This window comes from Eptesicus fuscus, chromosome 13 (assembly GCF_027574615.1).
Source record: "Eptesicus fuscus isolate TK198812 chromosome 13, DD_ASM_mEF_20220401, whole genome shotgun sequence".
Lineage (NCBI taxonomy): Eukaryota > Metazoa > Chordata > Mammalia > Chiroptera > Vespertilionidae > Eptesicus > Eptesicus fuscus.
This window is the reverse complement of record NC_072485.1, coordinates 64,050,935-64,076,277: the sequence shown is the minus strand read 5'-3', so window position 1 is coordinate 64,076,277 and position 25,343 is coordinate 64,050,935. Positions and strand designations below refer to the sequence as shown.

General features: G+C 37.1%; 1 protein-coding gene across 5 annotated transcripts; it reads left to right on the top strand.

The window, feature by feature from the left end:
• Positions 1 to 3,678: 3,678 nt before the first annotated feature.
• On the top strand, positions 3,679 to 24,705 carry LOC114234261 (membrane-spanning 4-domains subfamily A member 12-like). 5 transcript variants are annotated; one of them, XR_003620447.2, is made up of 9 exons: positions 3,679 to 3,849; positions 3,934 to 4,000; positions 5,301 to 5,355; positions 8,671 to 8,814; positions 12,706 to 12,762; positions 18,042 to 18,125; positions 19,208 to 19,327; positions 21,946 to 22,063; positions 24,526 to 24,705. XR_003620447.2 is itself a non-coding variant. In XM_028156794.2 (7 exons), the coding sequence occupies exons 2-6, from the start codon at positions 5,308 to 5,310 to the stop codon at positions 22,051 to 22,053; spliced, it is 477 nt and encodes a 158-aa protein (XP_028012595.2). In that variant the 5' UTR covers positions 3,679 to 3,849; positions 5,301 to 5,307; the 3' UTR covers positions 22,054 to 22,063; positions 24,526 to 24,705. The 5 variants fall into 5 exon arrangements, 1 of the variants encoding a protein (XP_028012595.2); XR_003620448.2 differs by lacking the exon at positions 8,671 to 8,814; XR_003620445.2 differs by lacking the exon at positions 18,042 to 18,125.
• Positions 24,706 to 25,343: the final 638 nt, after the last annotated feature.

Below are 25,343 nucleotides of genomic sequence, written 5' to 3'. Positions count from 1 at the left end.
ATTCCAGTTCTCAGCTCATGTCTTTCAACTCTACACATTGATTGTCTACTGTGCGCCAATGAATATATTAAACTATATTAAACTATAGAATATCAAACCTTAATAAGGTACCTCACCACAAAGAGTTCATTTTAGGGGAGGAAACAAACAAGTAACAAATTGAGATTAAACAGTGTGATCCATGTATTAACAAAAGTATGAAGAAAGCATAGAAGAGAAAATGATCCTTCTGTTGGGAAAAGGGAGGGAATAAAGTTTAATGAAGGTTATGGCCTCTGAACTGGGGATTAATCATTGTTTACCAAGCAGAATGAAATGTGGGAGGACATTTCAAATAGAAAGACTAGCTCATGCAAAAACAGAAATGTGATAAAGATCATAGTATATTTCATTGGCTAAAATAAATATATATTATGAAAATGATAAGAGTAGGTCAAGTGTGAAAGTTGGTGAGGTGTAGTTAGAAACTAGATGATAAAGAAGTTAAATCATCAAAGATTTATTATTAAAGTATTGAACTATATCTTAAGACTGTGGTAAGTCATGGAAGACTTTTTAAGTAGGTAAATAATACACTTGAGAAAACATTTTAAATAGGGGTAAATGTATTAGGAAGGATAAATTTAATAACAAATAGACTATGGAAGAGAATAATGGATAACTATTGCAATGATTCAGACAAGCAGTAAAAAAGAGAGGTAAGTTTTAGCTTTGTTGACTGATTAAACATAAGGTCTGAAGGAAAAAAATCTAAAACAACCTAGTTTCTGGTTTGGGTTTCGCCTGCAGTGATACAAAATGTAGAAGACACAGCAGGGTTTTGGATAGGTTGAGTTTGAGATAACTATCAGAAATTAAAATAGAGGTGTCTATTAGGCGGTTGAAAATACATATCTGGGGGATGGAGAAATATGAGCTATGTACAGAGGCTGGTTTTATGATAATTAAAATATTAGGTGGTTTCTATTTTCAGAAACTAAGGATTAGGTTATTAAAGCCCAAATTTCCTACAAAGAACACAACAAAAGCAAACAAAAATTTTAAAACACCATCTGTTAGAAGATTTTGAAGATACAGAATTTAAGGGAGGTAGGATTTAAGAAGCCAAGAAAAAGAGTTGAAAATAAGAGATGATCCAGCCTTTGATACAGATTTTCCCCCAGATACATTTTCTGAATCACAAACCACAGATGAGAGGTTGAAAATCTGAGATAAGTTTCTGGTATTCTTATAGGGTTGTTAAGACAGTAACTAGAGTTCAGATTCACCAAGCAGTGAGACCATCTTAAATACCCAGGACTTTCAGTTGTGATTCCTAAAAGGGCTTTTAGTAAAGGTAAGCAAAATTGGGCCATCACTCTCATAGACTGATGATCAAACCCAAATCAGCTCAGTTACAGGTTGTATTAAAGTGAGCTTCCCCAAACCTAACATTCTACCAAAGCAAAATAAATCATTTCAAGGTGAAGATAACATTATCCCAAGTATCAAGTTATCAATACCATCTTTATACACAATGTCTGGGATTCAATAAAAGTAAAACAAGAAAGAACTGAAATCCAAGAAAAAAAACACAGGTCCATGATAGATACCATAACAAAATGATAAAATCTTAACAAGATTTTAGTAGAGAAATAAAAATTATAAATATCAAATGGACATGAGAAATAACAATGACTGAAATTAACATCTAAATATATGAATGTAACAGCAATTAAGCATAAGTGGTGAGGAAAATCCATGATCTAGAAAAAAAAGAAGGGAAAAATCACACTGAAGCATTGACCAAATGATAGAAAATGCAATGCAGAATGTGGACAGAGAGTAAGAGACATATTGTACTGATGAGAAGTTCCAATATCATATATTTGAAATTTAAAAAGAGAATAGTGATAAAAGCAAACAAGTAATATTAGAAGAGATTGTACATGGGCATTTTCCCAACTTGATAAAAAAAATGACATTATAGATTCAAGAAGGGTTACAATCCTAAGCTAAGTAAATACAAAGAAATTGACATCTACAAACATCATAGTAAAACTGTCTAAAACCAGCCACAACAAGAAAAGGCTTAAAAGTAGACGAGGAGAAAAGACATTTTAGTTTCAAAGAAAAACAATAAACAGAATGGCAGCTAACTTAAGAAAAACAATAAAAGCCAAAGCTTATCAGTAATGAAATGAAATTTTAGTAAGTGTTCTTCAGACAAAAAAGAAATGATCCCAGATGGAAACTTGAAGAAGCAGGGGGAAAAAAAAGGCAAAATGGACAAAGACAAATTTCTTAATAGAATGGATTTCATAAATTTAATGACAATAATTTCTAGGCATACTAAAATGTATGTAAAAAAGAGAACTGAAATAGCACAGGACAGGTGATAAGTGAAGTTATAGTGTTTTAGGGTCCTTGCTTTTTCTGGAAAGCTGTAAAGAACGGATTCATAACGCCCTAATTTTAACAGTTCTTTTTTAAAACAACTTTGAATGACAGTTTGAGAATATGCTATACTAGAAACTCTATTCCTAGGTTTATAGCCTAAAAAATTAGTGCATATGTTCAACAAAATAAAAGAATATTCATAGAATAGTCACAAAATCAGTATCCCAAACCCAAATAGGAAAAAAATCTAAAATTGCAAATCTAAATGCTCATCAATAGTAGAATGGATTTCACAAATTTAAGGTTGATCAAAAATATCAAACATCAAGTATTATATTCTTCAGGATTCAACTTCCTTAAATGTCAAAAAACAAGTAAAATACCTGTTGGAAGTCAAGATAGTGGTAACTTTTCAGAGGAAAGGAGAGAAATTAAACACCATACTTCTAAGTAATTGCAGGTCAAAGAGGAAGTCTTAAGGGGAATTTTTTTTAATGTATTGAACTACATGATAATAAAAATGCAGCATATCAAATTTTGTGAAACAGCTAAGTGAAATTTATACCATTTAATGTTTATATTAGAAAACAGAAAAAGCCTTACATCAGTAATTTAAGCTCTGACCTTAAGCATCTAGAAAAAGAGCAAAACAAACATGAAGCAAAAATTAAAAAAAATCAATGAAACTGAAAAGAGAAAATGAAACAAAAACTGGTTTTTGAAAAAAAATCAAGCGGACTGACAAAATTTTACCAAGACTGCCGGAAGAAACACATTACTAACATAAGTTTTAAAACAAGAGATATTACTGTAGACCCTGCAGACATCGGAAGGACAATAAGGAAACATTACAAACAGCTCTACATGCATAATTTTGACAACTTACATGAAATGAACCAATTCCTTGAAAAGTACAAGCTACCACAACTCGCTCATATAAAATAGATAATTTGAATAGCTTTATTAATTCAAAAGAATGGCACAATGGCACAATGCACTTAAGTACAATCTTGTACCATTGTGACATTCTCTTGAGTTAATCAAACTATTGTAATAATCTGCATGCCTTTTCCATACCAACAAATGTAAACCTACTTTTGCCCACCCAGGTATACCCAACTCTTTGTCAACTGTCGCCCCCACACATCATTTCCTGTCCTGGTCCTGGGAGCCTACAGACTCAGCAGAGCTCTGAGGCCCCCACCACAGAGGTGCAGGCGCGAAGCCCTCGAGCGCACAGGGGAGCGCACAGGGGCCCTCCCCCCACTCCAAGCCCTTCTCTTGGCCACAACCGTGGCCGTTAGAACCGTGGGGATATGAGGGGCACCATCACCGAGGAAACAGCCAGGGCCAACTCGGCAAGTACTGCTGCCAGGACTCCTGGAGCAAAAAGGTCCGGAAGTAAGGGCACCACCTGTTAGATCATGCCCTGTAGCCCCGTGATCGCGCAGATGTAGAGACCTGGAGTTGGTAAGGACCATCCTGGGGACGTTCCCAACACTGGTTTTTGTTTCAGTCTTGAATCAGTTTCTCTTATTGGCCTCCCTCCTACAGGCTTTTTGTTGCTGAGGACATAGCCTTTGAAAGAATAAAGGATATGGGCAAGGTCACATAGTAACTGGTAAGGACAGATTTGAATTCAAGTTTTACTTTCCACTATACCTTTCTACATTTTCTCACTTTTCAAGCATCAGTAGGCCATCTCAGGGGCAACTCAGACCCTAAGAGTTTGTGGCTTATGTAAATGGAAGAAAAGTTTGTAAGTGAAGAATTTGAAGACAAGGTTGCAGACTTCAGGTATGGTCTGGATAAGAGGTTGAAGAAAAAAAGAAGACCCATCAGACATTGCAGTTTTGGAGAGTAGATTGCCAAAGTCATGTTAGAAGACAAGGTGATTTTCGAAACCCCACACACAACAAAACATTTTGGTTGCAAGAAACAAAAACTATATCTTTCTAATTTTAGCAAAATGAAGATACATTACTATAGTACATGAACAGATATGTTTACATAATGTAAGGGCAAGAAGTTAGCCAGGTTTCCAAAAGAAGTTGGAACTAGAAAATTGAAAACCATCAGAAACTTGGAAAGTTCTTCTCTTTCTTGTCTCTGTTTTCAGGTGTTCTCTCGATTCTTCTCACACTCAAAAATCATTCTCTACAACTCTGTTTGTTAGGGTCGACCATAATAATACCATTGCTCCTAAAGTTTTAGATCTTCATATCAAGAGACCAGCCCAAACAGCCTGAGGAAGAGTAGATTATGGGCCCAGCTTAAGTTATATGCCTACCTTTGTCCCAGTCAGCTAGGCTCAAGGAAAAATTCTCATGGATATAAAATATGGAGGACTGATATGAGTTATACAAAAATCCCAAAGGTTATCCACAATTTTAATGATAGCTATCTGTGAGTTTCATTTGTCTTATCTATTGACACCTTTCCTTAGAGAATATTTTTCAGCTTCCTCTGCAGCTGATGGGGGCATGTGATTTGGGAACTGCCAGTCAGGCACCCCTGCATCAGGCTTTAATTTGGAAGGAAATAACATGGATTAAGACAATAAGCCATAGCAAGCAAAAGTCCAATTTTCCTGACCCTGTGAAGATGGGATATGGGTAATTTCTAGTGGGATTGGTGGGTGGGAGTGCACGCCACATACTAATTAATACAGTCCAATTGGCAGGTGAACAAAATTACTTGAAAAAGAATTATTGGATTCTTTTCAAGATAGTAATATTGATGATTTGATGAAAAACATCTCTCAAGGTACTTAAAAGCAGTGAAAAATTAGCAACTCTAGCATTCAATTTCCCTCTCAATTTTAAGTATCTTACACAGGAAAATAATTAATATGAATATGTCCCCATATTTCATACAGAAAAGAAACATATTCATCTTCTCATTTTTCTATTGTATTCTAGTGGAAATATGCCAAGAAATCAACTGAGGATAAGAAAGGAAACAAGAATATTGGGGGTAAGAATTAAATTTTACTTGAGTGAATAAATAACTGTAGTGTTTTAATTTCTAAATATAAAAAAAGGAGACTTTAACCACTCTATTTTGAACTCCCCAAATGGAAGAGAATTAATGAAAGTGTCCTGAAATAGTTATGCAATATCTGCATTTTCCACATGCAGCCTGAATATATAAAATGTATATAAGTCTAAAGTTAAATAAAGCAGAAATTATGAATCTATCAACTAAATTTAAATAATTTCATACCATTACAACCTAGTCATATTCTTACAAAATATACTCTGAGTTTGTAAATAGGTAGAAAATCCTTTTTTGGCATCTATAAATTATTTAATCTGATGATGATATGGCCCCAAAGAGATGGTCTGATTGTGAAAACTATATTCAGGAGAAGTTGCAGACCATAGAGCTTTGTGGGCAATGGTCATAATAGCATTATCTTTTTTACATCATCCCCAGACCCAGGGTCTCCCCCTAGTGTTAATGGAGGCTGCCTGGGAAATTTAACTCATACCTAGCAGTAACAAAGCTGTACCCCCATGCCCTCGCCAGCACTATGTCAGTGAAGATCTGCTGATCGGTTGTTATGGCATGAGGGCACCATGACCACAGGCTTTTTATATATATAGATGTATATGGAAAATCAAAAGAACTAGAATAGATGAAAATTTTGAAAAAGTAGGAATAATCAAACTACCTGACTTTATATAGCTACAGTAATCAGGACTGTGGTATTCACACAGTAACAGATACATAGATTAGTAGAACAGAGCACACAATCCAGAAACAGATCCACCCAAGTACAGCTGACTGATTTTTTTTCAATAAAGGTAATTCAATAGAGGAAGGAGAGTCTTCTCAACAAATATTGCTGGAACAATTGGATAGCCATAGCAAAACAAAAATAAAAGAACTTCAACCTAACTCTGCCTCCTTATATGAAAATTAATTGAAAATGGGTCATAGATTTAAATATAAATTGTAAAGTTATAAGCATAGGAGAAAATATTTGGTTTCTAGAGTCATCAAAGAGTTCTTAGACATGACACCAAAAGCAAGATCCATGAAGGGGGGGGGAGGGTCAATAAATTAGACTTCAGTAAAATTTAAATTTTTTTTTCTGTGAAAGACTCTGTTAAGAAGATGAAATGACAAGCTACAGAGTGGGAAGAGATACTTGCAAACCACATATCTGACAAATGATTTATATCTATAATATATTTTTTAAAATTCTCAAAGCTCAACAATAAAAAAACAAGTGATCCAATTTAACATGGGCAAAAGACATGAAATATTTTACTGAAGAGTATATACAGATAGAAAATACACATATGTAAAGATATTCAACATTATTAGCTATTAGAGAGATACAAACTAAGATTACAATGAGGTAATTGCTATGCACCTATTAGAACCACCAAAGTAAAAATAATAACATTACTAAATGCTGGTGATGATGCAAAGAAACTGGATGTCTCTTGCATTACTAGTATAAATATAAAAATAGTACAATCACTCTGGGAAATAGTTTAACAGTTACTTTAAATACTAAATTTACACAGGCCATTAAACCCAGCAGGTATACTCCGGGATATATCCTGGAGAACTGAAAGATAATACCTGTACAACTTACACATGAGTGTTCATAGCAGCTTTATTTATGATACCCTCCACCCCCAAACTATCTGAAACTACCTGAAAACTATCAAAAATTCCTCAAAACATGAGTAGTTGCACTACAAGCATCCATACATGGAATACTCGGAAAGAAAAAATTATGAACTGCATTGATACATGCAACAACTTAGATGGATCTCAAGGGCATCAAATTAAAAAAGGGCTAAATAAGAAAGCCAATCTCTAAAGGTACATACTGAAGTATTTATTTTATATAAAAGCCTCAAAATGGCAAAAGTTAGTATAGAAAAACATTAGTGATTGCTCAGGAATAAGGAAGTTGAAGGGAACATGACTATAAAGATGTAGCATGAGGGAGTATTTTTTTGGTGATGGAATAGCTCTGTGTCTTGACTATGGTTATGGGTTCACAAATATACACATGTGAGAAAACGACATAGAACTCTAAGCACACATTATACTGAGGTCAATTTTCTCATTCTGATATTGTACTATGGTTGTGTAAGTTGTAATCAGTTGGAGAATCCATATTCAGGCCTCTCCGTACTATTTTTGCAAATTCCTGTGCATCTATAATTATTTAAAAATAAAAAGTCTTGTTTATTTTTAAAATCCAGCATTCTTCACTAAACTCAGACTTCAGAGAAAGTCAGTGTATCCCAAGACCAGCAAGGAGCTTAAATCTACACCTTTGCAGAAATGGGAAAAGTCCTATCTACCCCAATGTCCCCTGCCTCCTCCCTTTGCCACAGCCTGTCAGAAGTGACACTAAGTTCAGAGTTTTGTGTTGTCTTGTCAAAGTGCTCTCAAACATGGTCAAAGTGCCCTCAAAAGTGAGAGAAGTACAACAATTACCCACTTATTGGCTCTCCTCATAATCACATACCAAAAACAGGAGCCTATTGCAAATTTCAATTTGAAGTTACCCTATTTAAGAAGAGCTATGAGAAAAAGGATTATCAGTACCTGAAAACCAACTGAAAGACCTCACAATAAGATATTATAGGGCTTTAAATAGCAAGATCAGAATTTTTCTTCTCCTCCGGCTCAGAAACTATTCTAAACTGACCTGGCTTCAGTGGCCAGAAATCATCCACAATTCCCATCCAGCTAGTAGTCCCTAGAAAAAGCTATAGAAAACAAGGTGTTACAAAGGTTCACTATCTTTTTAAACTCTTTGTTTATAAGGAGCCCTGGGACTCTGATATAAACCACAGTTACAGATGGACACAGGGGTGGGCAAAACAAAAGGAATCAAAGTCCAAATCCCAGTTTTGAGAGGATGTGAGAAGGGCAGGTATGGTCAGAAGTACCACGTCCACTAGCCTATATAACCTAAGAGCTATATCTGCAAGTTAGGGTTGTTAACTGCATAAGTATTGAGGAATAGAAATTTTTTTCAGGGTTCCAGGGCTAATGTCACATAACTTCTTGAGTCAAGTAGACAATCAGTCTCCTAGTACAATTTAGTTGGAAATCTAGATAGTTATTGTTTCTACAATGACTCTGAAATAATAACCAACCTTCCTCATCTGAGTTGAAGGTTCAGAATCCTCAAATTCTGTTCGGTCATCACCTTACTTCTCTACCTTGGCTTTTTCTTGGTGTGTGTTCTTTTCAATGATTGGATTGGAATAGTAGTAAGTAACTACTATTAGTGTTCTTTTCTCCCAGGCCATACAAATAGTGACTGGTCTGATTTGTAACTGGCTGGGAGTGATCTGGACATATTTGTTTACCACACAAAAGATTGCATTTGGAAAAGTCTATCTTCCTGTGGTAGCAATAACAGGATATCCATACTGGGCATCTCTGACTGTGAGTAAAAATATTTACTCCCTGATTGTTATTCATTAATTTGTTCATTACATTTAATAACTGTTTCTGAGCTGAGCAGTGTGCCAGGGATAGAACACTAAAATGCATGATCCCTGTTCTCAAGGAACTCATTCTTATATCCAGTTGATATCTATACTTAGGTTCCTATCAGTAAATAGAGGCTTGGTGCATGACATTTGTGCACTGGGGGAGGGGGATGTCCCTCATCCCAGTCTGTACCCTATCCAATCTGGGACCCCTTGAGGGATGTTCAACTGCCCGTTTAGGCACGATCTCTGAGGGATTGGGCCTATACCGGCAGTGAAACATCCCTCTCACAATCCAGGGCTGCTGGCACCCAACTGCTCACTTGCTTGATTGCCCCTAACCACTTCTGCCTGCCAGCCTGATCGATGCCTACCTGCTTCCCTGCCAGCCTGATCACCCACAACTGCCCTCCCCTGCTGGCCCGGTCACCCTCAACTGTTCTCTCCTGCCGGCCCGGTCACCCCTAACTGCCCTCCCCTGCTGGGCTGGTCCCCCCCAACTGCTCTCCTCTGCTGGCCTGCTCACCCCCAACTGCCCTCCCCTGCCGTCCATCTTGTGGTGGCCATCTTTGACCACATGGGGGCGGCCATCTTGTGAGATGGAGTGATGGTCAATTTGTATATTGCCTCTTTATTATATAGGTTAAAAGATATTATTTATATATTTACATTTTAATTTATATTATTATTGCTAGTTAATATTCCATTGTATTAATCTAATATAGTTCACTTACTTAACCTAATGGGTGGACATTTGGGTTTCTTCCAGTTTGGAGTACTACAATACTTCCAGTTTTGGCTTTTAGTAACTTTCATGTGCATGCCTTTAGATGCACATGTGCAGATATATCTTATAGATATACATATATATACAAAAATGAAATTGCTAGATCTTAGATCATGTACGTACTCAACTTTAGTATATTATACTAAATGTTTCCCAATTAGTTTTACCATTTTATACCCCCATTAGCAGGTTATGAGAATTACTGTTGTTCCATATCCTGTGCAGTACTTTGTATTGTCAGTCTTAATTTTAGCCATTCTGGTTAGAACTTTTAATTTGTGGCTTTAGTTTGCATTGCCTTGATGACTAATGTAAAGAACCTTTTCATTTGTTGATTTATTTTGACATCTTTTTCTTAAGTATTCTACAAGTTTTTTATTTTTATTTTTAATTGGATTGTCTCTCTTTTTTGCACTAATTTTCTATAATTCTTTATATATTCTGAATAAAGGCCTTTGCCAGCATGTGTTCTAAACATTTTTACTCGGTGGTTTGCCTTTTCTCTCCCTTAAGGGTAAGTTGTTTTTTTATTAAGTTCTTTATTTTAGTGTAGTCCAATGTACTAAATTTTTTCTTTATAGTAGTACTTTTTTCCCCCTATTGATTTTTAGAGAAAAAGGGAGAGAGAGGGAAAGACAGAGAAATATCAATGTGAGAGAAACACATCCATTGGTTGCCTCCTGCGTGCGCCCCGACCAGGGCCCCCCGTCAGGGAGGAGCCTGCAACCCAGGTACAGGTACATGCCCTTGACCAGAATGGAATCTGGAGCCCTTTGGTCTACAGGCTGATGATGTCTATCCACTGAGTCAAACCGGCTAGGGCTTGGTATTAATTTTTATATACAATTTAATAAGTCTTTTCCTGCTCAAAGTTTAGGAAACTATTTTTATATTATGTCCTAGAAGCTGAGTTGTTTTGCTGTGCATTTAGATTTCCAATGTAACTGGAATTTATTTTTGCTTATGATATGAATTAGGGGTCAAATTTCATATTTTTATGATATGAATTTTCAAAATCATGATATGTTGGAAGGAAGATTCTTTTGCATCTACAAATTGAGTGTCCACCTAGGTTTGAATCTACTTCCAAACTCTATTCTATAATTGTGTTGGTATTACAATGTCTTATCTACTACGGCTTTATATATAAGTTTTGATATCAGTATAGTGAGGCCTACCATCTTGTTCTCCTTCAATATTATATTGACTATTCTCACATCACTTTACCATATAAATTTTGGAACAAGTATGTAATTTACACATATACATCTAATATACCTGAAGGGGTATTTATTGTGATTCCCTGAAATGCTATTTTTTTTATGGTCTCTATCATCTGGGACCTAGTTGAAGATGAACTCTGAATGAGTAAATTAGAAAACATGGAATCTATTAAAAGGTCTTCTCACAATTTGTTCATTTCTAACATGGATTGTGTTAAGATATTTTTATTCATTCAGTAAAGAAATATATTGGAGAGACACGCTGCAAGAACTGCTTTAGGGAATGTAATAAAGCAATGAAAAAGATCTCCATTAAGTCTAAGCAAGATTAAAAAAAATGCATCTACTACTTGCATAACCCACTTTCTTAGTTGAGGTAATGAGTAAACAAGCAAAAAAATTTCTAATTTTAAGTATTGTGAAGAAAATAAACAGCATATTCTTCTAAAGGATAGCAATTATCCTAGGGCAATATTATGTGAGTGATGGCCACGCATTTTTGTACATCCAGGTACACTGGTCCTTAAAAAAATAGATTTCTCCTCTGTGAGTGCTTGTATTTTCTCTTTCTGGGCAACTCTTTCCTTTAGTTTTCAAGTCTCAGGTCACTCTTGTCCTATGAGCTTAGCTTTCATGTTACTTTCTCAAGAGGTCTCCTTTGATCCTCCTATTTAAAATGGCCCCCAGGCATTCTCTTACATATCACTAGCCCTAGCCTGACAAATATAAATGTACTAATGGAGAAAATTGGAATATAATAAATCTGTCATACCCCATAAAATCAGGGTTTGTCTGATTGCTACGACTTTCTGAGAGTAATAGTTTCTGCTTCCCTTCTCCCTTCCAAATATTGCTTGAGATTTTCTCTTGGACAACTGTAACTAGGAACCATCCAAGGAAGGAAATTCTGGTAAACATAGTTCTGAGCCTTAGGAAGGAGTTGACTGTAAATAATTCAGGGAATTGCTTTATATGTAATTGTTACAGCAGCAATACAGTGATACAACAACATAGAAAATATTAACCCTCACTTTGCAATGAGAAAAGCAAAACTAAAACATAGCTTAAGTAATTTCTCTTAGAGTCCCATAAAAAGCAAAGTGCAAAGAATTCAAATTCAGATCCTTCTATTCCCAAAATGCTATTTAGTGTTGGCCCCATTTTTCTGAGTATAGAACATTCCTTCTTTCTACTACTAAAAAATAGTTATTTTTTAATGCTGTGGATATTCCATGCATGCATAAAAATTGCATCAGTGGAAAAAGAAATGTATAATACACCATAACTGCCATCTTTCGACAAGTTTTAGGAAATGATGGAGGTCTCAGAACAAGTTACTCATGGAAGACATTATGTGATTTTTATATTTAAATAAGAAAAAGGAAGCTGAAATGTTTTCTGAATATTTTATTTTAATAAAATATTTTAACATTATATTAAAAGTATTCACATGTGAAATCACCAAAATGTAACATTTTCTAGTAGTAAATTTATTAATGATATATTTTCTTATAATTCACATAGGGGCTAAATAAATTATAATCAACAAAAATTAATTATAATTTGACACTCCTTTTGTCCCACAAAGTCACCTCAAGGTTTCCCTAGGTTTCATTTCCAATACATCTGTTATATTAGTGATCAGAGATTTCATGCCTTTTCCTATCTCTGTACTAGAGAACCACTGAATTATTTCTTAGATGATTTTCTCAATGATCCTGCTAAAGCATTAGGATGATATTCTTCATATTATAGCATTCTAGAATTCTTTTATTCTTTATGCATTCCTATAAATGTAATGCATGGTATTAATCAATATGAATCTTATTTCCAGTTTCTTTCCTCGGGACTCCTTACAATAATGTTAGAGAAGAATCAGTCATGGATCTTGGTAAGTCAGAATGTTTGTAGCAACTCTAGAGATAAGTTTTATTTTCTAAAAGAAACAGAGTTAATAAGGAGGTAGTATTGTCTCTGAGTCACTAGAAATTTAATCAAATTTTTGGAGGGTAAATTTTTAAAATATAAGAAATTTGAGTTTCTACTGCATTTTTTCACCCAAAAAAGGATACACTCCAACTACTGAAATCTTGATTATATTATATTAGCCATAAAAATCATTCAGGATGTATGAAGTTAATCATGGAGTTATATTTCTAGATAATATATTATTTAATGCAGCGGTTCTCAACCTGTGGGTCGTGACCCCTTTGGGGGTCGAACGACCCTTTCACAGGGGTCGCCTAAGACCATCAGAAAACACAGATATTTACATAACAATTCATAACAGTAGCAAAATTACAGTTATGAAGTAGCAATGAAAATAATTTTATGGTTGGGGGTCACCACAACATGAGGAACTGTGTTAAAGGGTCGAGGCATTAGGAAGGTTGAGAACCACTGATTTAATGCAAATTAAAATGTTGGTTATGACATGTAAATCTGGATATCTTGAAATGACCCAGTATCTGTTATTACCTTCTTTCTTCCTTCTTCACATGTCTAGAAACTTCTGATTGTATTGTGGGCAATGGGTGTGAGATATTATAGATATTATGTTGATTCACTTTTAGAGAGTATTGAGTTTTATGTTGAGAGGTAGTAAAGTGTAAGAATGAGTAATTTTGAACATTAATGCTAGAAGATTGATTTTTGGAATGGCAGAGTAAGCAACTCCATGGGCTCATCCTTCCACAAAGCAAGAGAAATATCAGCAGAACAACTAAAATTCATGATTTCAGAACACTGGAAATTAACCAAACTTCACAGAAAGATCCCCTAATCTGGTCCACAGCCACCCCAACACCCTAAGTGCCAAACCCACACCTACCCCACCCTGAGGCCTCCTCCTTGTGTGCCTAAGGGTAGTGAGAGATTGAGTTTCAGTAGATAGGGAATGCCAACAGAAAACAGGCCATGATTTATAGCAAGGGAGAAACCACAAACTTGAGATATAGCATCACCTTTGGGAGTTTGATCTCTGGTCAGGGCACATGCAAGAATCAATCAATGAATATACAAATAAGTGGAATAACAAATCAGTCTCTCTCTCTCTCTCTCTCTCTCTCTCTATATATCTCTCTATATATATATATATATATATGTGTGTGTGTGTGTATATATATATATATACACATATATATATATACACACATATATATATACATATCCTACCTAATAATAGACAAATATGCATACCTCCAACACACCCACAAGCCACGCCCACAATCCAATCAGAGCGAGTATGCAAATTAACCCAACCAAGATGGCTACAGCCACAGAGAACAAGGTTCCCTAGGTAACAGAGGAAGCCAAGCTTTCCGCCTGCCCTTGCCAGGCCTAAGCCTCCACTCAAGCTACAAAGTTTCAATTATAGAAGGTAAACAAATTCAAACAGAAATGGCGGCAGAATGGAGCTTGAGAGAGCAGGCCAGGGTTGCTCCCGGCAACAGGGGAAGCAAAGCTTTCCGCACACCCTGGCCGGGCCCACCTGCTTAAGGCTACAAAGTTTCAATTATAACCCCAACAGAAATGGCTGCCGGCCGCAGAGGGAGCCCCAGGCTTGGCTCCGCTCTAGGCTACAAAGTTTCAATTGTAGAAGGAAAATAAATTCCAGATACCAGGGCCTCCGCTTGGGTTGCCAGGGGGCGTGGCCGGCCTGCAAACCACCACAGGCCCCTCGCTCAGGCCGCCCCATGCCCCAAGGGAACCCCACCCTGATCAGGGACACCCTTCAGGGCAAACCAGCTGGCCCCCACCCCTGTACCAGGCCTCTATCCTATCTAATAAAAGAGTAATACGCAGATTGATCATCACTGCAACACACAATATAGTTGCCCCCATGTGGTCAAAGATCCTGCCCCCATGTGGACACAAGATGGCCATCACAAGATGGCCAGCAGGAGAGGGCAGTTGGGAGGTACCCAGACTGCAAGGGAGGGCAGTTGAGAGGGACCAAGCCTGCAAGGGAGGGCAGTTGGAGGTGATCAACCCTGCAGGAGAGGGCAGTTAGGAGTGACCAGGCCGGCAGAGGAGGGAAGTTGGGGGCAAACAGGCTGGCAGCGGAGTGGTTAGGGGGTGATCAGGCTGGCAGGCAGAAGTGGTTAGGGGCAATCAGGAAGGCAGGCAGGCAAGCAGTTGGGAGCCAGCAGTCCTGGATTGTGAGAAGGATGTCCGACTGTCCGTTTGGGATCGGGCCTAAATGGACAGTCGGACATCCCTCGAGGGGTCCCAGATTGGAGAGGGTACAGGCTGGGCTGAGGGACAAACCCCCTCCGTGCATGAATTTCGTGCACTGGGCCTCGAGTGTGTGTATATATATATATATATATATATATATATATATATATATATATCTTCCTCTCTATCTCTCAAATCAATAAATAAAAATAAATAAATAAAATATTTTAAAGAGGAAAAAAGGAAAGGTTTCCAGCAGCTGACCTGGTGAGTTGCAAGATCAAGAGAAGATTTATAAGCCCTAGCTGGTTGCTCAATGGTTAGAGCATTGGCCTGTAGACCAAAGGGTCCAGGGATCAATTCCAGTCTAGGGCATGTACCTTGGTTGCAGGCTCCTCCCCGGCCCGGGCCCTGATCAGGGTTTGTGCAGGAGGCAACCAATCGATATGTTTCTCTCACATCGATGTTTCTCTCTGTTTTCCCCTCTTTGCTCCTCTCCCTAAAAATCAATGGAAAAATATCCTCAGGTGAGGATTAACACACAAAAAAAGAAAGACATACAAGCTAAAAAATTCGGCCACAAGAGGGAGCAAGAAGCATGGAACAAGTGTATCTATATAAAGTAGGAGAAAGCCCCAGCTATAAACAGGACAAATGAAAAAGCATCTCCTATCTGAAAACAACTAGTAAAGATTGGAGGAGATGAATGCTTTTCCAAATGTGAAAATAACAACGCAAAACTTCAAGGAACATGAAGAATTAAGGAAATGTAAGATCATTAAAATCTCACAATAGACTTCCAGTAACTTAAACAAAATATATGGGATTCTGTGATTTACCTGATAAAGAATTCAAGATAGTTGTTTTGTTGAGGAAACTCAATGAGCCAAAAGAAAACACAGAAAGACAACTCAATAAAATCAGGAAAATAATACCTAAACAACATGAGAAATTTAATAAAGACATAGAAATCATAAAAAAGAACCCAAAAGAAAAGCTGGAGCTAAAGAATTGACTGGATGAAATGAAAAATGCAATAGAGAGTATTAACAGCTGTATCTACCAAACAGAAGACAAATCAGTGAGTTTGAGGCTAGGAATTTTGAAATACCTAAGTCAAAGGAAAAAAGCAAACTAAACCTACATGATCAATAGGACACCATCAAAAGAACAATATCAGAAGTATTAGAGTTTGACAGGGAGAAGAAGACAGATAGGTGACAATACTATTGTGTGTGTATCATATATGTATACTAAAATTGGACTAAATGTTAAAAATCCTTGATCTGAAATTTTTAGCTTTTTTAGAAAAAAGCCTAGAACTTTTAATAAAGATTAATAGTTAATACTTTACAGTGAATATAATAAAAGTAACAAATATTATTCCTTAAAATAATATTTATATATCCTCTACTTTTAAACATTACTAAACAAATAACTTTGTAGTAGATGGCAGGGCTGCAGGGAGCAGTTTATGCCATGCTTCACACTTTTTTACCACCATATCTGGCTTTTACATAGTGCTCTTCATGTTTTTTAAAAAATTTTAATGGCCTTATTGAGGCATAATTGATATACAATAAACAACAGGCTTAAAAAATTTCAAGAATACTATTTAATAAATCATTAACACAATCAAATAACGATCACCAATCGTGAAATGACCATCACTCTCAAAGTTTCCTTGTGCCCTTGATAATCTAGGCAACACTTATCTGTATCTTGTCACTATAAATTAGTTTGCAATTTTTTAGAATTTTATATAAATGTAATTATACATTTTCTAGCATTTTATATAGAGTCACACAGAAGTATACACTCTTTTTTATCTGATTTTTTTATTCAGCATGATTATTTCAAGATTAATCCATGCATACCAATAATTCCTGCTTATTTCTGAGTCATATGCCATTGTATGGATATGCCACGATTTGTTTATCTAGTCACCTGTTGATGGAATTTGCAATGTTCCCAGTTTTGAGCTCTTACAAATAAAGCTACCATGAACATTCTCCTACAAGTTTTAGTATAGACATATGCTTTTATTTTTCTTTGGTAAATACCTGAGTCATATGTATGCTTAACTTTTTGAGAACCCATAAAACTGTTTTGCAAAGCAGTTGTACCCACAGGTTATGAGTGTTCCAATTCCTCCATACCTTTACTCATACACTGTACTCCAGCACACCCCAACCTAGACCAGGAACCAGAATAAGTGCTCTGCTTGTCCTATTCAGAAAAGCCTTTGCCAATAAAACTCCATGCTGCACAGAAGAACTCCTGCTGCAAGTGGCCTTAGGGATTCATTTCCTCAACAAAGGTGGCTCTCCTTTGGAATAAAAATTTATTATTATGGCACAATCATTTTATATGTAATTGAAAATTCATCATTTTAAAGATTGCATTACATTTATATTTATACTAGCGTTCCCATTGCAGGAAAAATCCTGCAATAGGGTTTCCTGCTGCACTCTACCCCGCCCTGCCTGCTCTCCTCCCTTGTCCCCCGCCCCGCCTTCTCTGCCAGCTCCCCTGCTTTTCTCCCTTCTCCGCCAGCCCGCCCACTCTTCTTCCTTCTCCCCTGGCCCCGCCTCCGCTCCTCCCTTCTCCCCCGCCCCACCTTCTCCGCCAGCCAGCCTGCTTTTCCCTTCTCCCCCGGCCCCGCCTCCGCTCCTTCCTTCTCCTCCCCCTGGCTTGCTTGCTTCTCTGCAGCTTTGCTCCCTTCTGCAGCTCTTGGCTTCTTTCTACGCTGTCTTGATATGCAAATTAGCCGCCATCTTTGTTGGGATAATTTGCATACTCGTCCTGATTGGTTGGTGGGTGTGGCTTGGCTGGTGGGCGTGGCTTGGGCGTATCGAAGGTGCGGTCAATTTGCATATTTGTCTATTATTAGGTAGGATACTACCACTTACTAAACAATACTGTTGGATGTTTAGGTTATAAGAGTGAATTAATAAACATTTTATTTTAATGAGATTGTCTTCCTTTAAGGAATATTTGCCACAGAAGAATAAGATGAGATTACTGTACAACAATGAATAACAATTTAGATAAACATATGATGTATCCAGTGAGGTAGGTTTCAGAATCCAGTAGTTGAATTTTTCATATTTATTATCTAATTCATGTAAGATAGAATTTCATCAGTGCAAATGACAACAAGGAAGTATAAGGGAAGGATTTTTCCAATAGCAATATCATAGACTTATCACCTCTCTGACCTCATATGGATGAAGTGTGATTATGCAGCAACATTATATATACACATTTGTCTGGAGTATATAGCCTGACAAGAGTGTGGCCTGAAAACAGAGTAGGCACCTCCAACAACATAAATCCCCACCATCTTCAAGATAAAACCCTAAATATCTATCTAGATAGCGCCCATCTCTCCAAAAAAATTCCCTACAACCTCCTCCTTGCACTCTAAAATAAACCATAGCAAACTTCTGGGATATTAGCATTCTGCTACTCTGACCAAGAATGGCACAATGAATGGCCTATAATGTTAACATTTTTAACACTGTATTTACTTTTAAGAAATATTTATTTGTTATCCTCAATAGTCTGAAAGCGTCTTGGAGTGCAGAGACCATTGCCTCCTTATCTACTGACACAGAGCATAGTTTGCATGGTACAGAATAGACTTTCAATAATTATTTGTCAGTGAAGGACTAAAGACATGCGTGCTACATTGAAAGTTTTCTTTTCTTTATTTTCTTTTTTTTTATTAAGGTATTATATGTGTACATATCTTACCATTGCCCCCCTACCCTACTCCCATACATGCCCTCACCCCCCAGAGTTTTGCGTCCATTGATTATGCTTATATGCATGCATACAAGTCCTTCGGTTGATCTCTTATCTCCCCCACCTCTCCCTAACCTTCCCGCTGTACTTTGACATTCTGTTTGATGCTTTACTGTATCTATCTTTTTGTTCAACAGTTTATAATGTTCTTTATTATCCATAAGAAAGTTTTATTTTCTCCAAAATTGTTCAGTCCTATTGGGATCCTGACAAATCTGCAGTTCTGACAGTTGACCTTACAATTCTGAAAAGATCAAAATTTATATAAATCTTCTACTGGAATATATTTGCCAGTGATGCATGTGGGTAACTTTCAGTGACCAGATGGTTCTTTTGTTCTATTCCAGGTGTCCTATGCTATAGCAGTGAATATCATAAGTGCCAGCATTGCAATATTTGGTCTACTTTTACTATCATTTGAATTTCTCACATTCAATTTAAATTCAACTGCTGTTCTTTGGTCCCAGGTAAACACCAGCTTTCGATAAGAATTTCATCACAAAATTTATTTATTTATTTATTTATTTATTTATTTATTTAGTATTTTTCAATGATTTTTAGAGAGGAAGGGAGAGGGATAGAAAGACAGAAACACCAATGAGAGAGGAACATGCACGCACCCCTACTGGGGATCAAGCCCACAACCCGGGCATGTGCCCTGACCAGAAATCAAACTAATTGAACCTCTTGTTTCTTAGGTTGATGCTCAACTGCTAAGCCACACTGAGAGGGCTCAAATTTAGAATTACATGTTAAATGAATAATCAAAGTATTTAAGTATTATGCAAGCTATGCCAATGAACTTCATCATTAGTTTACTCTTTGGCACATGCACCTACTACAAATGTCGTTCAAACACAGGTTACATTCCTAAAGCTAGGATCATCCAAAACCTCAAGTACCCAAATGGAGTATATTATAAATATTAATAGATGTATTTTGAATGAGTTAGCATTAAATTCAAGTCTAGCCCACCAGGTAACCAAGATATTTTTATGATAGTTCTATTATTTCCAGGTACCTATATGTCTGAAGCCAGTTTCCCAGGCCTTAAAAGATCAAGTTTATTATAGCAAGATTTGATCTTTAAAGAAGGAAATAGTATCCTTATGTACTTGTGGTACCCAGGGATTTATGTTCAATGTCAGAGATATAGTCTGCAGACAAAATAAAGCTGAACTCTGTACATGGATGTAACTTGGAATGCATGTGTACACAGTTCTGTATGCACATGACTGTGGATATTTTTGCATCTCCTGCTTTGTGACTGTTTGTCTATCAGCAGGTCTATGTGAGTCTGTTTAAGTGTGCTTGTGTTTATGCTTCAGTATGTGTGTATATCTGTGTTTCTGTGAATGTAGGACTGTGGACATATGTGCACCTATTTATGTAGATTTGTTGGTATGGAGAGGAGAAGGAACCAGGAGGGCAAGGAGATGAAAGTCAGTGCTAAACAAGTTGGGTAGGAATTGAAGCCATAGGTTCCAAAGCCTTTTCTATGGATTCCACTTCTTATATTCCATCTGCCCATGGCTTGCCAAAGTTCAAAATAGCTGGTCTTTAATCAAGACCTAAAAACCAACTTTACTGAATTGAGGATGTCACCTGTATTTACGTTCTTAGCCTAAATCAGAAAGCTCTCCTTACTTCAGTATGTTGGTTTGCATTTTGTTAAATTTTCTTCTTTCTGCATAGGTCTGAATAGGATTTTACAGCAAGTGGGATTGCAAATTTACTCTGGGAATAATTTATATCTCTGATTCAATTAAACGAATAAGCTTAAAAATGTTAAGCTATTTGTTCAGGATCACAGGGCTATTCACTTGCAGAACATTTATCCTAATTGAGCATGGTCCAAATTTCAAGTTATTTCACTACACAAAATTAAATCAAACAGAAATCAATTAAATGGCACATCAAAGAACCATCTTTTTTCTGTAGGGGTTGCTAATATTTTATGACACATACCCTGAAGGATAACTTTAAGTGAAATATTAAATACATATACCAGGTATTACTTAAAATTATATTTGCACAACAGGAATGTCACCTTTTACTGAATTGGAGTACAATTATAGTCTTAACTCTTTCATTTATCCAATTCATCTTTTGAACCACCAATGTTTATATTAGCAAGAAATTCAAGATCTTCCTCTTGAGTCCCTTTCCCTGTTAAACCTATCAAGTTATTCAGGAACATTGAGAATCAAAGGTTCAGTATGGACTTCAAATCTGTAGTTGAGCCCTAGCTGGTTTGGCTCAGTGGATAGAGCTTCGGCTTGCGAACTGAACAGTCCCAGGCTTGATTCTGGTCAAGAATATGTACCTTGGTTGCAGGCTTCTCCCCAGCTCGGGCCCTGGTCAAGGCACATGCAGGGGGTACCCAGGCCTGCAGGGGAGGGCAGTTAGGGGGAACCAGCCATGCAGGTGAGGGCAATTGAGTGGGACCAGGCTTGCAAGGTAGGGCAGTTGAGGGTGACCAAGCTGGCAGGGGAGGACAGTTATGGGTGAGCAGGCTGGCAGGGGAGGGCAGTTAGGGGCAATTGGGCCAGCAGAGGAGGGCAGACCCAAACTTCCTCTTCCTTTGCTGTGAATTCCTCTTTGGGTTCTTTTCTAACAACAGACTTAAGTTTGAACATCTCTCTATTAAGTAGTAAGTTCTATAACACTGAACCTCAAGAGTATCTCAATTCCATCTTCTTCAGAGGCTCATTGAACTCAAAGAAAATTTGCTGACCTTATCCACAATAAGAAAACACAGACAATGAAGTTCATTATCCATTTGGCAGAAATTTATCAGAAATCTGTAGCTGAGCCCTAGCCGGTTTGGCTAAGTGGATAGAGCTTCCTCAATAATTATCAGTTAACATTATTATGATGTTAATAATCTTTATAATCTTCCTCAATAATTATCAGTATTATTATTATCAACAAAAATATATATAAATAACCATAGTTGTTGAGGGTAGGAAATATATTAGGTATTTTTTTTAATGTTTTACCTTCCTGCAATTTTATATGCCTTTATTTTTAAAGTGTTAACATATAAAGATAAAAGGAATGTACATTTTCTTTTTGGAAACAGACAAGTGGTAAAATGCTTTCACAGTATTTGTTCATATTCATCACCTTGGAATTGATTGTTGCATGTATAGTGACCCATTGGGCATGCAAAGCAAAATATAGAAGATAATAAAGATGTGGTGAGTATTTCATATCTCCCTTGGTGAATCAGAAGATATTGGGTTCTATTATAAACCTTGTTTGAAGAATTATATTTTTATAAGAATTAAGTATGAAGTAGTCTGTAAGCTGTGATTAGAGGTAGCTAAAAACACTCTGCACTAACCATTGTGTACTATAATAATTTCTATACAATTGAAGGTTAATAATTTGCCCTAGACAAAGGTATTTTATATTACAGGATATTTTTATGTTTACATCTTATGAGAGAATAAAATGGAAGACATATGACTTCCTGGCACAGGTCTGTTCAATTCAACAGATAATTCCCCTATAGAGGTTGTTAAAAAGCACAGGAATATGGAAATGCTGAAGTCTCATACCTTTAATTCTCAAATTTTGAGAGAACAAATTGAAAATCAAAAGTTTGGGACATTTGGTATTTTCAGAAACCAAGATTTTTGAATAGGTAACTAAGAAGTTGGAAAGATGGTAAAAATCATTTCAATAAAGTTATTTTCCCTTCCTCCTACTTCATGTCTCAAAAAACTTTATCTCCAATTGACCTCAACATCACTGAAGCAGAAAACTTTGAGGTGAGGCAAAAATGATATGGATAAGTCCTAGCATGTAAAACCCAAGACTGTCAGATTTTATTCCTAGCAAAATGTCATTGGGTCAAATGCAAGATGATAGAAATTGTACAACACCAGAATATGGAAAAGCTTCCTCAAATGAAGTGTTCCTTAGGATCTCAAAAACTAGCAATGGAGCCCTGGCTGGTTTTCTCAATGGTTATGGCATCAGCCTATGGACCAAAGGGTCGCAGGTTCAATTCCCAGCCAAGGGCATGGACCTGGGTTGCAGGTTCACTCCCAAGACCCCGGGTAGGAGTGCATGTGGAAGGCAACCAGTGGATGTGTCTCTCAACATGGATCTTTCTCTCTCTCTCTCCCTCTCCTTCCTTCCCTCCCTTCCACTCTCTCTGAAAAAGCAATGGATTCTACAGTCTGATTGTGGAATCTCAGAGGGAAGGTGGAGGTGGGTGGGAAGAGATCAACCAAAGAACTTGTACGCATATATGCATAACCCATGGACACATACAATAGGGTGGGTAAAGGCCCGAGGCAGGGGGCAAGGGCAGGGGTGGGCTAAAGGGGTCAATGGGGGGAAAAGGAGGACATATGTAATACTTTCAACAATAAAGATTTAATTTAAAACAAAACAAAACACAATGGAAAAAATATCCTCTGGTGAGGATTAACAACAACAAACTAGCAATGGAGAGAAAAAAACAGAAAATTTATAAAAAGGCAATCAGTGATCCAGCTATCAGGCTTTCAATACCTTAATTTCTCAGGAATTATATTCTAGCATGCACATTTTTAAATGGAAATGCCTTTTGCAGTACAAATGGAGATTCAGTTTCTGAGTATCAAGAGAATGTGGACAATCCAAAAGAAAAATTTTTTCTGAAATTCCTTCTCCAATCTTAAATTTATCAGATTAATTCAAAATAGAGATTAATTAAGCAAAGCATTCTACAGATTAAGGTGGTGAAATAAACAAAGCATATTTATGGAATGGTAAGTGAATTAATGAGGCTGCAGCACAGTTTTTGTGTGTGGGGATGAGTGATGGAAAATGGGGGTTAAGAAACTAGATGGGGGCTAAATAATTGCATAAATGAATGTCATGCTATAATTTCAGGCTTTTATGCTGTAAATGTTGCCTATCTAAACTTTAGTTGTGGGAGATGGAGGAAACAAGGACATAATTTAAATACTTTTAGATTATATCTAAAGTATTGTCAGATTTTTCCCATTTCAAAATGCTTCTCAGCTCCCTGGCCAGGGTATTCAGGTCCCAGTGATTCCACTTCTGGGAATTTATCTGAAGAAACCCAAAACACTAATTTGAAACAATGTATGCACCCCTACATTCATTGCAGCATTATTTATAATAGCTAAGATTTGGAAGCAACCCAAGTGTTTGCCCATCAGTAGATGAGCAGATAAAACAGCTATGGTACACTTATACAAATGGAATACTGATCAGCCATAAAAAAGAAGAAAATTTTACTCTTTATGACTACATGGATGGACCTGAAGAACATTATGCTAAGTGAAAACTAAATGTTCTCTTATGTTCAATCCATGATTTGGGATCTATCTATTCATATAGCATTGTCTCTGGCTTTCAACCCAAGGAGGAAGGAAGGAAGGAAGGAAGGAAGGAAGGAAGGAAGGAAGGAAGGAAGGAAGGAAGGAAGGAAGGAAGGAAGGAAGAAGGGAGGAAGGAAGGGAGAGGAGGGGCAAAGGAAGGAAACTATAAAACATCAAAAGCACATGGTTTAAATTTTAAAATCTCAATGATGAGCATATTTTTATTAGCAATCTTTCCAAAATTCGACCCAAAATCCTGTAGTTATTTATTTTAGGGTGTATTAATGATCAATTTACTAATACCAAACTTACCTCAGGTACATGGAAGAATGTGATTCTTATCCTACATATGAAAGAACCATCATGACCTCAATCAAAAGGGAAAGTTTAATGACGAATGAAGAACTTCACTTTGTTCAAGAGGCTTCTGCAAAAAATGCATATTAAGTCCATCTCAGTATTTCCTTTCCCTCATTAATAAAAATTTAAATGGATAAGTATAGTTATTATTTTCTGTGTGGGTAGGTGAGCATTAATTTTTCTCAAGTTAAATCTGGTCAGCCTAAATTAAAGGTTTTTTCCATTCAAGAGAAATTCTAAGTTTGGGTATACATATTTCTAGAGTGGGATTAAGATTTAAATATGGATAGGGTAATATACTAAATGCTGATTCAAGGAAATCATGAAAATTAGCACAAATTATAAACAGAGGCTTGTAAAGGCCTCTCTGCAGATTAGCTCTAAACACAATTTCTAATGTTTCTTTCTTATTACATACTAAGGGCCCAGTGCACGAATTCATGCACCTTGAAAGGAACTGTGGGCCACAGTGGGCATGGGGGCAGGTCTCAGCCCATCCTCCATGCCCCTGCCTGGCCCCCCTGGCCCCCTATCTGCCGGCAGCCCCGCTCCCACGCACTGATGGCACCGGCCCGCTTGCACCCACTGGCAGTGCGCAGCAATTGGGGCTGATGCTGTCAGTGGGTGCTCTCAGTGGGTGGCTGCTTCCCCAATTGCCCCTCAGGAGCAGGGGGAGGTGGAGATGCCTTGAGGGACGGTCGGGCCTGGCAGCCACCACTCCAGTGCCGGCAGTGGGTGTGAATGGAGCTGGCACCAGCAGCAGGTACAAGCACTG

Excerpts from the sequence above, each read along its gene's own strand:
- LOC114234261 (XM_028156794.2), top strand. The coding sequence starts at position 5,308 with ATGCCAAGAAATCAACTGAGGATAAGAAAGGAAACAAGAATATTGGGG. Across the intron at positions 5,356-8,670 it reads AGGAAACAAGAATATTGGGG|GCCATACAAATAGTGACTGG; the intron begins GTAAGAATTAAA and ends CTTTTCTCCCAG. Across the intron at positions 19,328-21,945 it reads CTGCTGTTCTTTGGTCCCAG|ACAAGTGGTAAAATGCTTTC; the intron begins GTAAACACCAGC and ends TTTTGGAAACAG.